At 38.9% G+C, this 13,021-nt stretch overlaps 1 protein-coding gene across 1 annotated transcript; it reads left to right on the top strand.

The window, feature by feature from the left end:
- The first annotated feature begins 16 nt into the window (after positions 1 to 16).
- Positions 17 to 12,753, top strand: LOC113015529 (solute carrier family 22 member 6). Its single transcript, XM_026157525.1, has 10 exons — positions 17 to 324; positions 2,046 to 2,143; positions 3,181 to 3,335; positions 4,636 to 4,804; positions 4,887 to 4,989; positions 7,796 to 7,941; positions 9,522 to 9,733; positions 10,110 to 10,218; positions 11,149 to 11,400; positions 11,629 to 12,753. Exons 1-10 carry the CDS (start codon positions 28 to 30, stop codon positions 11,708 to 11,710), a joined length of 1,623 nt encoding a protein of 540 aa, XP_026013310.1. The 5' UTR covers positions 17 to 27; the 3' UTR covers positions 11,711 to 12,753.
- Positions 12,754 to 13,021: the final 268 nt, after the last annotated feature.

The raw sequence follows: 13,021 nt of genomic DNA, 5'->3' as shown, positions 1-13,021 counted from the left end.
AAAGTTGTGAGTTTTGAAGTTTCCAGCATGGTAAAGGTCAGGATGAATCAGCTTGTGGGAGACCAGACAGGCCCGCTCATGTCCCCGCTGCAGCTCTCCGTCTACTGGCGCCTCGCTCTAATCTTCTTCTTCACGGCTTTCCTCTTTTTTCTGGACATTTTCACCACCGCTGTGGTCGCTGAGACATGTCGCCATGGCAATGATACTGGCACGTTTGCTTCGTGGCTTGAAAAGTTGGCACCGAACAAGGAGGAAAACCAATCAGCGCTCAGCAAGGTTTTAAAGGACGACGCCGATTGGAGGACAGAGAGCGGGATCCGAGACGTGAGTGAAGATTATTTTCATTGAGAGGTCTGAAGTTGTAACACAGTCATGAATACTGTGATGGTGCAACACCTGGGGATATTTTTAAGTGCGTGTTTCTTATTCCCTTTACTGTTATAGTTATCTCATGGTTTAAAGTGTAGGCCTAAATATAGTTTCAGACACATTAGAAATGAACTGTAATGAAATGAAAAACGTGCAATTAATAAACTTTAGATTTTCTAGTTATATAACTTTCAGTTTTTGACACCACTGAAAGGCCAGCTTGGGGCCTCTTTCACCAAACATTGTTTCAACATTAAATGATCGGTTTAAAGTCTCAGCCAACATGCTAACTGGACAGTAATCTGCATTACTTAACAGCAACTCTAGAGATTAACATGGTGTTAATGATCAACTTGAAGCTGTTAATGAACCATTTCTGAGGGTAAAGTAAAAAAAGCTAATTTTCTGTAAATCGTCTGTCATTAATCGTAACTGAATTTAGCCATGCTTAGCATAAGCACGTGTTGTAATCTTTTTAACTCGTTATAGACATTTGTAGTCATGTCTGGACCTCTATCTAGGAAATCCAAGAAAGGTTTCAGTATTTTTCAAGCACAGAATCAAAAATTTGCTAGTTCCGTCTTCCAAATGCACCTGTTCAACTGCTTATTAAAGCAAATTTCTGATCAACCAGTGGCAGCAACTCAATGCATTTACGCATGTAGACATGGTCCAGACAACTTGCTGGGCCAGCACCAAACTATGCATCACAATCGAAAAGAAAGGGTGATTTAAGTGAATTTGAATGTGGTTGTTGTGTTGTGCTCTTCTGGGATTTTCCCCCTCAACCATTTCTAGGCTTTACAGAGAATGGTCTGAAAAACACTGCAGTTTTCTAGGTGAAGAGGAAGATCTTGGAATGTACAGCATGTAGGTGCATTCCTGAATATGTTAGAAGTCACAAATTCTGAGTTTGCAATTGGAATTTTTTTTATGAAATGCCCCTTTAACTTGCATTTCCCACTCGGAAATCCAAAGCAGACCAACATACCACGGATTACTAACCCGGCTGAATAGGGCTGTGCGATATGACCAAAATCTCATATCCTGATAAGGCATTTATCGTCCTGATAACGATATAAATCACAAAAATTTAACATTCTCTGTAAATTCTGTGAATCTCGGGCAGCTCGACTTGCGTGAAGTGTTTCCAGCTGGGCGTCGTGTACCTAGAGTCCAGTGTTTTAACCAATGCATGAAACTATACATTTTAGACATAAGTTTTAACGGCTGCCGTTTTCTTTGTGAGTATTATTACACAGCGTGCTGCGGGGAAAAGCCTGTTCTAACGTTTGAGTCTAAGGTTTATTTTTTAGCACCTGACGGCTCTTTTTTGCTTTTCATCAGTAAATATTCTGCATCTTCCACGTGATTCAGTTTATTTTGAAAAGTCTCAACAGGATAAAAGGATTTTTGATTCAGTTCTTATTCAACTAGTAAAACACATCCAAACACATCCAAACTGATTATGGCCAAGTTAATAAACCCCCACAGCTACACATACACGTCATGTCTCTCATTGTAAACAGAAAAGTTAATCTTTGTGAAACTTGTTTCATTGCATCTTATATTTTGGTTCTCTGAGTGTATTCTGGACTTGAACATCTATATTTGCCTGTGTGCGTGTGTGTGTGTGTGTGTGTGTGTGTGTGTGTGTGTGTGTGTGTGTGTGTCAGTCAGTGTGTGGTTGGACAGACTGGTTGTCTTATGGTCAGATGCTCTTCATGACTGGTCTGCTGCTGGGATCTCTGTTTGGAGGAGCCATATCTGACCGGTACAACACAACACTTGACAGTCTGTAATACACTACTGGTCAAAAGTTTGGACCTTATATTTTAGATTCCTCAAAGTAGCTACCCTTTGCTTTATTGACAGCGCTGCAAACCCTTGGCTTTCTGTCAATAAGCTTCATGATGTAGTCACACTTCACAGGTGTGCCTTGTCAGGGTTCATTTGTGGAATTTATTGCCTTCTTAATGAGGTTGGTACCATCAGTGTTGTGTAGAAGTCAGGTTGGTACACAACTGGCAGCCTAATTTGACAACTGTTAGCATTCATATTATGGTAAGAACCAATCAGCTAAGTAAAGCGAAACAACAGTCTATCATCACTTACTAAAGGTCAGTGGGTCCAAAAATTTGCTAAAACTTTAAATGTGCTTTGCAAAAGCCATCAAGCGCTACAATGAAACTGGCTTACATGAGGACCGCCCCAAGAAAGCTGCTGAGGTTAAATTCATCCAAGTCACCAGCCTCAGAAATCACAAGTTAACAGCACCTGTGTAAGGGCTATTTGACCAAGAAGAGAGTGATGGAGTGCTACACCAGTTGGCATGGCCTCCACAGTCACTTGATCTAAACCCAATAGAGATGGTATGGGATGAGGTGGACCGCAGAATGAAGGCAAAAGGGCCAACAAATGCTCAGCATCTCTGGGAACTCCTTCAAGACTGTTGGAAAACCATTTCAGGTGACTAACTCATGAAGTTCATCAAGAGAATGCCAAGAGTGTGCAAAGCGGTAATCAAAGCAAAGGTTGGCTATTTTGAAGAATCTAAACTATAAAACATGTTTTGAGTTATTTCACACGTCTTTGTTCACTACATAATTCCATACGTGTTTATTCATAGTTTGACGCCTTCAGTGAGAATCTACAATGTAAATAGTCATGAAAATAAAGAAAAAACATAAAAAATTAGAAGGTGTGTCCAAACTTTTGACTTGTAGTGTATATGTCAAGTTTAAGTTAAAATAAACATTAGTCATCACTCATCTTCAAACAAGAAAAATCTCGCTGATGGTTTCTGTGCAGGTACGGAAAGCGTCCAGTACTGCTGATTTCCATGTGCGTGCACGCCGTGTGTGGCCTCGTTCCTGCTGTCTTTCCTCAACCACTCCTCTTCCTTATTCTTCGCTGCCTGACTGGAATCTGCTGCTGCTGCATCAACATCTGCGCCTTCAGTTTAGGTAACACAAGAAACCTAAAAGCATGATTAAAATGTCGTATCACAGATCTACTTTCATCCCGTTATATTGAGCTGTGGTCTTCATTGGACATTTTCTGACCATTAATAAGTTAATTAAAGAAAGTCAGTTAAATCTATGAGTATCCAACTTCAAAATGTTTTTAGAAGTGTCTCACAAAGTATGTTGGGGAGCCTGCAGTGTTTTGTGCGAGCTGGAAGGTGGTTCGTTATCAGACAGCCCTCAGTGGGCTTTGGGTCACTGGCTGGATGGTGACTTTAATTGGACCGTGGTGGGACATACTTACATAAGGCTGATAAAAAGCACGTGTTACAGATAAAGCCATCTTGACCAGGTTGAGGCCTAATGAAGCAGGATTGCTTCCAGCAGCTTCCTAACCTTTGACCCCTACAGTGTTATGTGCAGACTGGAGGAAGCAGTCTATTCCTTCAGCTTTGATTTAATTTAGCAGCTAGCCTTTACATAGTAAGTCATGGACCCAAAGTGTAGGAAGACTCAGGGTCTTATAATTTAGCTAATTCAATATTTATTGTATTTATTGTATTATATTTCTATCCATTGCTTCAGCATTTATTGTCAGTTCTGACCTCCCAGCCCATTGTTCCTTCAGTGGGCTGGTTTCAGTCATTATGCAAATGTACTGTTTATAAGTTTGGGGAAACCTGCAGTCAGCTGAGACTGAAGAAGTCACTTGGATGAGTGACGAAACGTTTCTCCCACAAAATGCTACGTCCAGATGAACAGAATCAACTTTTGGAGGGGTACCTTTAACACCTTTTCTTTTTGAAATGATCACATTTTGTAAGTGGTGTTGTGGGTCAAAGAAACAAATACACACAGACAGAGATTTGGTTTATTATTCATTGTTTATTATTATTATCAGTTAATTTTATCTAACTCTAATTACCTTAGCTAACTAAGGTAAGTCATTATGTTTAAAGATGACTCTATGGAGACTTTTTATTATAGATTTATTATCTTTTTCCTTATGCATGTTATCTGACAGTGCTGTGTGCTAAAGATGAGTTTTAAATTATGAGATAAATGTATGTATATTTAAGTTGGCCAATCAGAAGGAAGTGGGCATTTAGGGACTGGAGCTAAAACAGTTGGGCTTCAGCAAGGTTCAGTATAACATAAAGAAGGGTAGTTTTTAAATAATAAATCAGGTAAAGCTACTCTAATAAATCTTAGAAGCTTTGGAGAGCAAGTTCACATTGAAGATAGCACTGAAACCTGCAGAATTTAAATTGTAGACTGTTTTAAACTGTTTGCGTTGCAGCAGTGGAGTGGACTCCCCCTGATTCTCGGCTGTGGCCGCCGGCTTTCCTGCCATTCTGCTTCAGCCTGGGGACAATGGGTGGAGCTCCTTTGGCCTGGCTCAACCCTACCTGGACACGTCTGCACCTGTCACTGGCTCTGCCTCAGATCATTTGTCTGCCACTCTACCTGTAGGCCAACACACCTGTTCACCTGTGGTAGCCTCATTTAGACCGTTAATAAAGGAAGCAATAACAGTTTTTCTCCTTCAAGTTCAATCCCAGAGTCTCCCCGATGGCTGTTGTTAAAGAAGAGGACAGATATCCTGGACCGTTACCGGAGCAACAGCCCTGCAGATAACCAGCGCTTGGACCTGGTAAACAAACATTTGCCTCATTTCAAATCATAAATGTCTTGTGTTAACAAGTAGGATTATTCCTTATTATAACCCAGCTCCTCTTTGTGTTAGTTTGATAATGTTTAACTGCAAGATATAAAGAAACAGATGGTCTTCTAAAATAAGTTGGAAAATGGTCAACAATAGATGGAAAGGTTATGTAATGAGAAAGGTGCATTAAAACTTCTGCCGTCACTCTTTACGATGCTCTTAAAAGAACATCTCAAGGAAACTAACTCTATCAGAGGTAAACTGGAGAGGGGTCGACCACTGTTTATGAATTCTGTCATCTGTGGTCTGTAAAAAGGCTGTAGAGCTTTGGTGTCTATGACGTCTTGTAGCACTAATGTGCAGGAACACTGCTTAAAACCATTGTTTGATGGATTGAGGCTGACCTGACAACCACCCTCTGGTCTGACCAGAATCTGAGATTCTCTTTGGAAATTATGGTCTTCTGGGACCATACTGCTTATTATCAGCACACAGTTTAAATCACTGATGATAGGGGAGTGAGTGGGTGGGTGGGGGTGTTAGTATCACATGACAGCTGTCTGAATGACAGCCTGAACATGCTGTCATTCAGACATGCCTATTTGAGCAAAGGCCTTGCTTTCTTCAGGAAGACAAAACCACATCGTACTCGTACTCCAGCAGCGAAGAGTCCAGATGTTAAACTAGCTGAACCCTGAAAACATTTGAAGAATTTTTCTACTGAAAACTACAAAAAACAACAGGCTCCAAACTCATGCAGGGGGGAAAAAATTGCAGCTGCTTTTCAGCACAGCTATTACATAACAGGGGATTCAGTGTGGTGAAAAACATTCCCTGTATCAGCATTTTTGAATGTGTTGGCATCAGAAACACAGACTAACAAATCGATTGTTCTCATGGGAGTTTTTTCTTTCAAACATTAGGTCAAAAAACAAACAAACAGTTTTGAATCAACAGCTGGATCATTTGTAAGTGCTTCCAAGCTGATAGCCACCGAATCAGTGATTTTTGTACAGTAACTTAAAATTCAAAAATTTACAGCTGGTTCAGTCTGGATCAGGTGGGATATATATATATATTAGGGGTGCAACGATACACAAAATTCACGGTTCGGTTCGATACTTTGGTGTCACGGTTCGATATTTTTTCGATACAAAAAAATGTTCAAGCATTTTTAATTTGTCATTTATTAAAATTATAAATATATATTTTAACTCAAAAGTACAGTTTTTAAATTTAACCCTAACCCTTGTGCATGTTTTTTATTTTGACAGCGAATGCACACCTGCGGACCACTTATGTGCAGCCCTGGTTATTTAGCTCGTCATATTGCAGCCACAGAAATTATTTTGTCCATGAAACCATAAAGCTGCACTTTCTTTTTGCCTTATAGTCTGATTTGTCATAACTTCTCCGTTTTGTGGTAAGCTTTTCTTTGGCTGTCACTTCTATACCCTGACCTGTCTTATTTGGCTCAGCAGAACTGAAATGCTTTTACACACGCACTCACATAAGCTCAGCGATTCTCTGCGCGATCAACCTCTCACATGTTTAAGCTGCGGGAGATTTCACTTGTCATGTTTCCATAGTAAGCTAACGATTAATAAGACGATGTCAGAGGAATTGGTGCACAAATTATCATCACTCACAGATCAGTGCTGTCGCTCTCTATACACAGTTCGCACGATTGCAAAGTGAAAGCAAAAAAACAAGCGCAAATTCAAACGCGATTTCAATATGTCACATATTGACAGTGGCTCACCGATGCCAATGACATAATTACCCAGCTACATTTCTGAAAGAATGCAAAAGCATTGACACATATTTTTCCTACAATAGCCCGACGGGCAGGGAAGAGATAGAATTTTGGTAGCCCGTCTGAAAAAAATCGCTAGGACGTCGGGCTAGCGATATTGCAAGCCCTGTATCTGATTGAGGAATCACTCATCTTTGGAAAAGAGAGTTTATTACAGAGAAATGGCTCTTTCCAAAATAAAAGCTATACTATCCGCTTCTTCTGGGCTATATTCTCAGCAGCATAAGGAGAATCATGTGCTAACAGCTGTCTAAATGACTCGGCTAAAGTTAGTAGCATGCTTGTTGTTTTTGTCTTTGCACTAGGATGATGTCGGCGTAAATGTGCAGTCATATTCGTTGTGTTCCCACTAGTGCTTTCAGGTTAATCTCGTTGAAATGACCTTAACGCCACAACACGGCAAATCTCCGTTAACGAGCTACCGCCGATCGCCCCGTGCATGGGGCTAGACGGCCAACACGTTAACGAGCTAACTGCGCTAACATACTAGTTCACACCAATGTAATTGAGCATTGCGTGGCACATCCAACATACTGTTTTACTTTAGTCCATGACTCGCTTACCTTCAGGGTCATACGTCACATGAAAACCAAAATAATTCCAAACGCCAGATCTGAATGAGAGTGGGGGAGGTCCATGTTAAAAGGAGAGCTTAACTTCTGTCTCGCTAGCTTGCCCTGCGCTCTTCCTTCTGACGATGCTGTCTGTGTTGAGCGCTCAGTGGATCTGCGCTGGACAGTGCAGCCTAGGCGGAGTAGTCGAACACAGATTCACTGAGCGCTCAACACAGACAGCATCGTCAGAAGGAAAATTGATAAAATAAATTACAAATGTTGTATTGTTCGATACATATGTGTACCGAACCGAAAGCACTGTATCGAACGGTTCAATATCGATACGAATATCGTTGCACCCCTAATATATATGTGTGTATATGAATAAACATATATAAAATAATCCAGCTGTGTTTGTGTGCAGCTGTTGGACTCCGCCTGGTCAGACTTGCAGAAAGCCACCGAAGCTCAGAGAGAAGACCCTGTGACTGGAGATCATGCCTCCAGTGACATAATCCACTTGAAGCACCCAACTGTCCTGATGCGATTGTTTGTCATGAGCTGTGTGAGGTACCTACTGCACACGCTCCATATGGGACACAGCCCTTTATAACAAAGATAAATAAACATATGAATATTTTCACATCAAATTATTAGATTTAAAGTCACAATATTTGGATAATTATATCTCATATTAAATATATGAGATAAAATTATTAACTATTTGTAATATAGTTGTATAATAGAAGGCAATTAACCAATTAACGTGGTACGACAAAATGCCCGTGTAACGAAATCCGTTTGCGAAATGTGTTCCACGTGAAAGACGTATTGTTGTTGCAGTGCGCTATTTCGTGTGCTTTTTGTTTGCAATTAGCATTTTGTTCATTCATAATGGGGCCGGCATGAGGCATAAATATGAGTGAGTTTAAAAAAATGTTAAAAAAAATATCATTGCACAGTGTACATACTGTACGTACATTAATTAACGTAAATGTAAGTTTTAGTTTTTAGTGTTTAGAATTAAATTCCATACCGTTATTTACATGTACACGTACGTATGTGTGCATGCAAACGTATGCTTTCTTCAGCCTCCACCAAGAACTTTGTCTTCAGCCAGCATCGCCTCACTCAAAAGGCGAAGGAAAAAGGTGCTTCGACTTACGAAAATTTTGACTTACAAAAGAAACGAATTAATTTCGTAAGTCGGGGTTCCACTGTATATATATATGTATGTGTGTGGATGGATGGATGGATGGATGGATGGATGGATGGATAGATAGATAGATAGATAGATAGATAGATAGATAGATAGATAGATGAATCTTTTAGTATTGCATGCAGAATAATTTGTAAAACTGGAATAAGGGAGTTTAAGGAACGAGAATAGACTGTTCTCAATAAGTCTGAGCCTCCTCTTGTTTGTGGCCAAAGGTAACAGGGTTATATAATACATAAACAACCGGTGTGAAGTAACAGCATTTCGTCATCAGGGAGCTTTGGTTTGTGTGAGTTATAACACCAGGCACACAGGAACCTTAAGCTGATATCATTAAAAGTCCTACACTTGAGTGAGTGTTTGATGGATAAAAGGCTGCTGAGGGTAAATTTGTATTTACTAATTTCTATTTATACGGAAAACTGTGAAACAAAATGGAGGAAGTGTAATACTCTGTGTGCAGTACAACCAAACTGTGGTTAAGTTTGAGCAACAAAAAAACCCCTTCAATATGCTGAGTTAAACTTTTACAGGTTTATGTCAAACAAACCTTAATCAGAAACATTGTCACAGTTTTGTTTTAAAATTCATCATTGTTTAAAGTGTTCACTTACAAGTCCAGAGGAAACCTTGATAGATAAATTAATTAATTAATTAATTAATTAATTAATAAGTTGAAAGTGAAATAAAAAAAGAAGAAAATTCACAAAACAAAATACTGGTAAAATAAATACAATAAAATAAATAAATAAGGTGAAATAAATAAAATAAATGCAAATCCATCAAACAAAATAAAGGAAAATAAAATAAAAGGAAAATAAATAATAATAAAAATGCAAAAATTAAAATTCACAAAACAAAATATTGGTAAATTAAAAACATAATAAAATAAATGAATAAATACATAAATAAATGTCCTGTCATCCTCCAGTGCGGCATCAGCTTTGACATACTATGGAATTTGTTTGAACATCGGCTCATTCGGTGTTGGCGTTTACTCCGCCCAGTTCTTTTCCGGGCTATCAGAAGCTCCCTGCTTGCTTGTCCCATTGGTTCGTCTGGGACGCCGGCCAATGAGCATGCTCGCTCTGTTCCTCAGTGGAGCTGCCTGCTTCGTGTCGTTACTCCTGTCCAGGTACAATGGTGAGTCCTCCGCATTTTCAGTATTTTAGGTTAGTTCATAATCACTTTTAAGAGACATTAAATATTAAATTAAATTAAACTAAAATGAACACAACATTAAATAAAAACATTAGAAAAGCATCTGTTCTTAGGATTCTATTCTTGAACGCCACAATAGGAGACTGTGTTAAAAGTTCTTGATGACAGTTGCTCTTTGTCCCAGGCAGTCGATTTATTTAATCTATTTAATCAATATTTTTAGTGGGAGAAAATACTGGTATTTAATATTGGTAGAAAAAACATAACATTAGTGGGAGTAGGTGGAATCATTCTATATGCAGTTTGCAGCCTCCAATCAAATCTGACCACCATCTCTGAGACTGGTACTCTGATGCAGGTACGCCGATGCTGGTTATGAGTCTGGCTCTGTTGGGGAAACTCTGCGTCCTGGCTGCCATCTTTATCTCCACTCTGTACAGCATTGAACTGTTCCCCACTGTGGTCAGGTAGAAAACAACACAACACTCTTTAATGCAGGTTTTCCACAAGCAGACATTCCTCTAATGTTCACTTGAGCCTGGCTTCAAACTTAAAATGTCCAGATTTACTGCAAAATAAACATGTTTATAACCTGTTTAATTTACCTCTTTCTAACAGCCTTATGGGGGTGGAGGTACATGTCTTATAACGCTTGTATTAAAAATTTGCTGTTTTTTAAAAATAGGGGCGTGGCCTCTTTGACTGACAAGTAGGTAAAGACACAGACAGCTGTAACTGCTAGCTGTCTGCTAAACTTCACTTAAGCTAAGCAGTCTCTGGACTGGACCCCTGGACCAAGGATGGATCAAGGATGGTAACCGGTTCTGCTGTTACAAAGTGTTTGTGTTATGAGCCACGGCAGATGTTGTCCTTACCAAAGCGAAAATATCAGTCAGATTATAGTTTTCTGTTTTTTGGCAATTTGGTTACTAAATAGTTGTGAACTGAAATCTACCCATCATCTTTTTCACGTACACAGACGAGCAGTTTCTGGAAACGAAACATCAGTTTAACAACATGTATCTTCTGTATGAAACTTCTCTTTTGTTGCATGGTGAACCAAGGGCACCATAAACCCCGTCCAGTTGTACACATTAGTTAGCCTATAGAGGTATGATTTAACTTGAAAGCAAAAGTTGTAAGGTTGGTTTACTCTCATTAAGCATATATTTCCACACCATCTGCTTCTTACTTCCAATACTTAGTTGAGCGATTTGTTTATGTATGATCTTCTAGCTGATATTGAAGTCTTGCAAATTTAATTGGTCCTATTGGTTTTTGAGCTACTTTTCATCTGAGATTAGATGTTGAGATGTCGGGGCAATTAAACAGCATAGCAGAAATCTTCTCTAGCCATTGTTCAATAAGAGTATATATTTTTTTGTTTTTAAATCCAGGCAACGCTGTTTATCACTGGTCAACCTGTCTTTCCGGCTCGGTTGCCTGGTCAACACCCTCGTCCCCGCAAACCCTGACGGAGCAATCTCCTTGGCTGCTATGGTTATCTACAGCAGTGGACCAATCATATGCTGTGGACTGTGCCTGCTGCTGCCGGAAACCAGTGGTGTCCCACTTCCTGACTCTGTGGTGGACTGCAACAGGCAGCTACAGCCCCACCAACCTGCCATGGATGCGCTCTGGAGGACAGAGTGAGTTTTGGTCGTTTTGGTGACAATAACTTTCTTTAACGTTATTATTTTTTTAAGTAGTTTACAAAAACCAGTAATAATGGCTGTAAAACCCAGAGATGTACATTTGTTTTTCAGAAAAACAGCTACATTTGTAAAATACAAAGAAATATAAAGAAATAAAATATATGACATCACATGTGAGTTGCCTGGCTCGTTCACAGCATCTCCTGCTGTGTGATTTTTCAGGACACTGGTGAGCAGCCAAACCAGCAAAGTGGAAACGTTCCCTGTGGAGAAAGACAGCACAATTTCAGCACTGCTGATATGAATGCAGCCGGCAGCTTTCAGTTACTGCTTTGATATTAATTAGACCAAAAACAAACATGAGTTCATGTTAGAGAAACTTCATACCTTGAAAACACCAGCCGGCAGGTTGAAATTATTCCCTCTTAGAGGATGTTGGAGGATTTCCAAGACTTGAAAGGCAGTGTGTTTTATTCTTATGCTGTTTTTTTTTCCTATTTGTTACCACTTTGCGTTTTTATTATTGTGAAAATAAATTGAACCAAATGCTGATTTCCTTTTATGTTTGTTAATCAGCAGTTTTGGGTTCATTCATTGTTTTATGAGTGTAAAAAGACATTTTAAGTTAGAGTTTTGAAATAAGTATGCTTGAGCCAGTGCTGTGCATAATCATAATCTCTATTTAATGAGAATCGTTTAGATTTGGTTTTTACAGGGATTTCTCTGACTCTTTTAACAATGTTACAAACTGTAAATGACAACATCCAGAAAAACTCATCCATCTCTTTATTTCATTCTTATCCTGTTTTTGTACTCAATTAAGGGGAAAAAAGGACATATTTGAAAAATGGTCATATTTAGTGGTTTCCTTGTTCTCTTTTTGTTAGCTTTATGTAGCGTTTCCAGTCCTTTTTTTTTGCCACTATCCCAGTTTTACATGTTGTCTGATTTTGAGTTTGATACTTACAATATATTTATGGCCAAAGACCACAAATATATGCTTGTATACACAAAAAGACAATACTTAGTTCCACACTACCAAGTGTACAAATGCAGGTTTGAGCTTCCACTAATGGATTCTGCTGCATCCCATTGGGCCATTGAGTACCATAGATGTGCTGAGTACACAAACTGTAGTAACTAGTTGTTGTTACAAGTATATTCTCTATGTTATCCACTATTCCAGGAGATGCCACTATTTTCCCATGTTTCATTTGTTGGTCCTGTCCCAGACATGTGAATGTCACATGCTTTGTAGGAACACATTTTGGTTTGCTTGGAGTTTTCTCAAATAAACAAAGAGAGACAGAAGCAGGGTGTTATGAAGTGGAAACAAACAGCTGAAATGTGAAGCTGCCAATAAAGTTTAAAATAAAAAATAAAAAAGCTGTTTCATGTTAAAGGAGCCACAAGGGTAACAAGTAGGTTTAGAGTATCTTCATCATCTCTAGTATCAGTTTCTCTTAGATTTAAAACTAAAAACAGACAAAAACAACAAAAATGTTGATTTCAGATGTAATTAAATGTTTTTAACAACTGCAGGTATGTTACAGTATTGTGCCTTTGTTGTGGGTGTTAATCTTTAAATGTGTTTTTTTTTAATAAATTTGTGCAA

Source organism: Astatotilapia calliptera, chromosome 23 (genome assembly GCF_900246225.1).
Source record: "Astatotilapia calliptera chromosome 23, fAstCal1.2, whole genome shotgun sequence".
Taxonomy (NCBI): domain Eukaryota; kingdom Metazoa; phylum Chordata; class Actinopteri; order Cichliformes; family Cichlidae; genus Astatotilapia; species Astatotilapia calliptera.
The sequence above is the reverse complement of the archived record's forward strand: the minus strand, read 5'-3'. Positions and strand labels throughout refer to the sequence as shown.

Coding starts and splice junctions, on each gene's coding strand:
- LOC113015529 (XM_026157525.1), top strand. CDS start 28: ATGGTAAAGGTCAGGATGAATCAGCTTGTGGGAGACCAGACAGGCCCG. Junction 3,336..4,635: donor CATCTGCGCCTTCAGTTTAG/GTAACACAAGAA, acceptor TTTGCGTTGCAG/CAGTGGAGTGGACTCCCCCT. Junction 11,401..11,628: donor GATGCGCTCTGGAGGACAGA/GTGAGTTTTGGT, acceptor GTGATTTTTCAG/GACACTGGTGAGCAGCCAAA.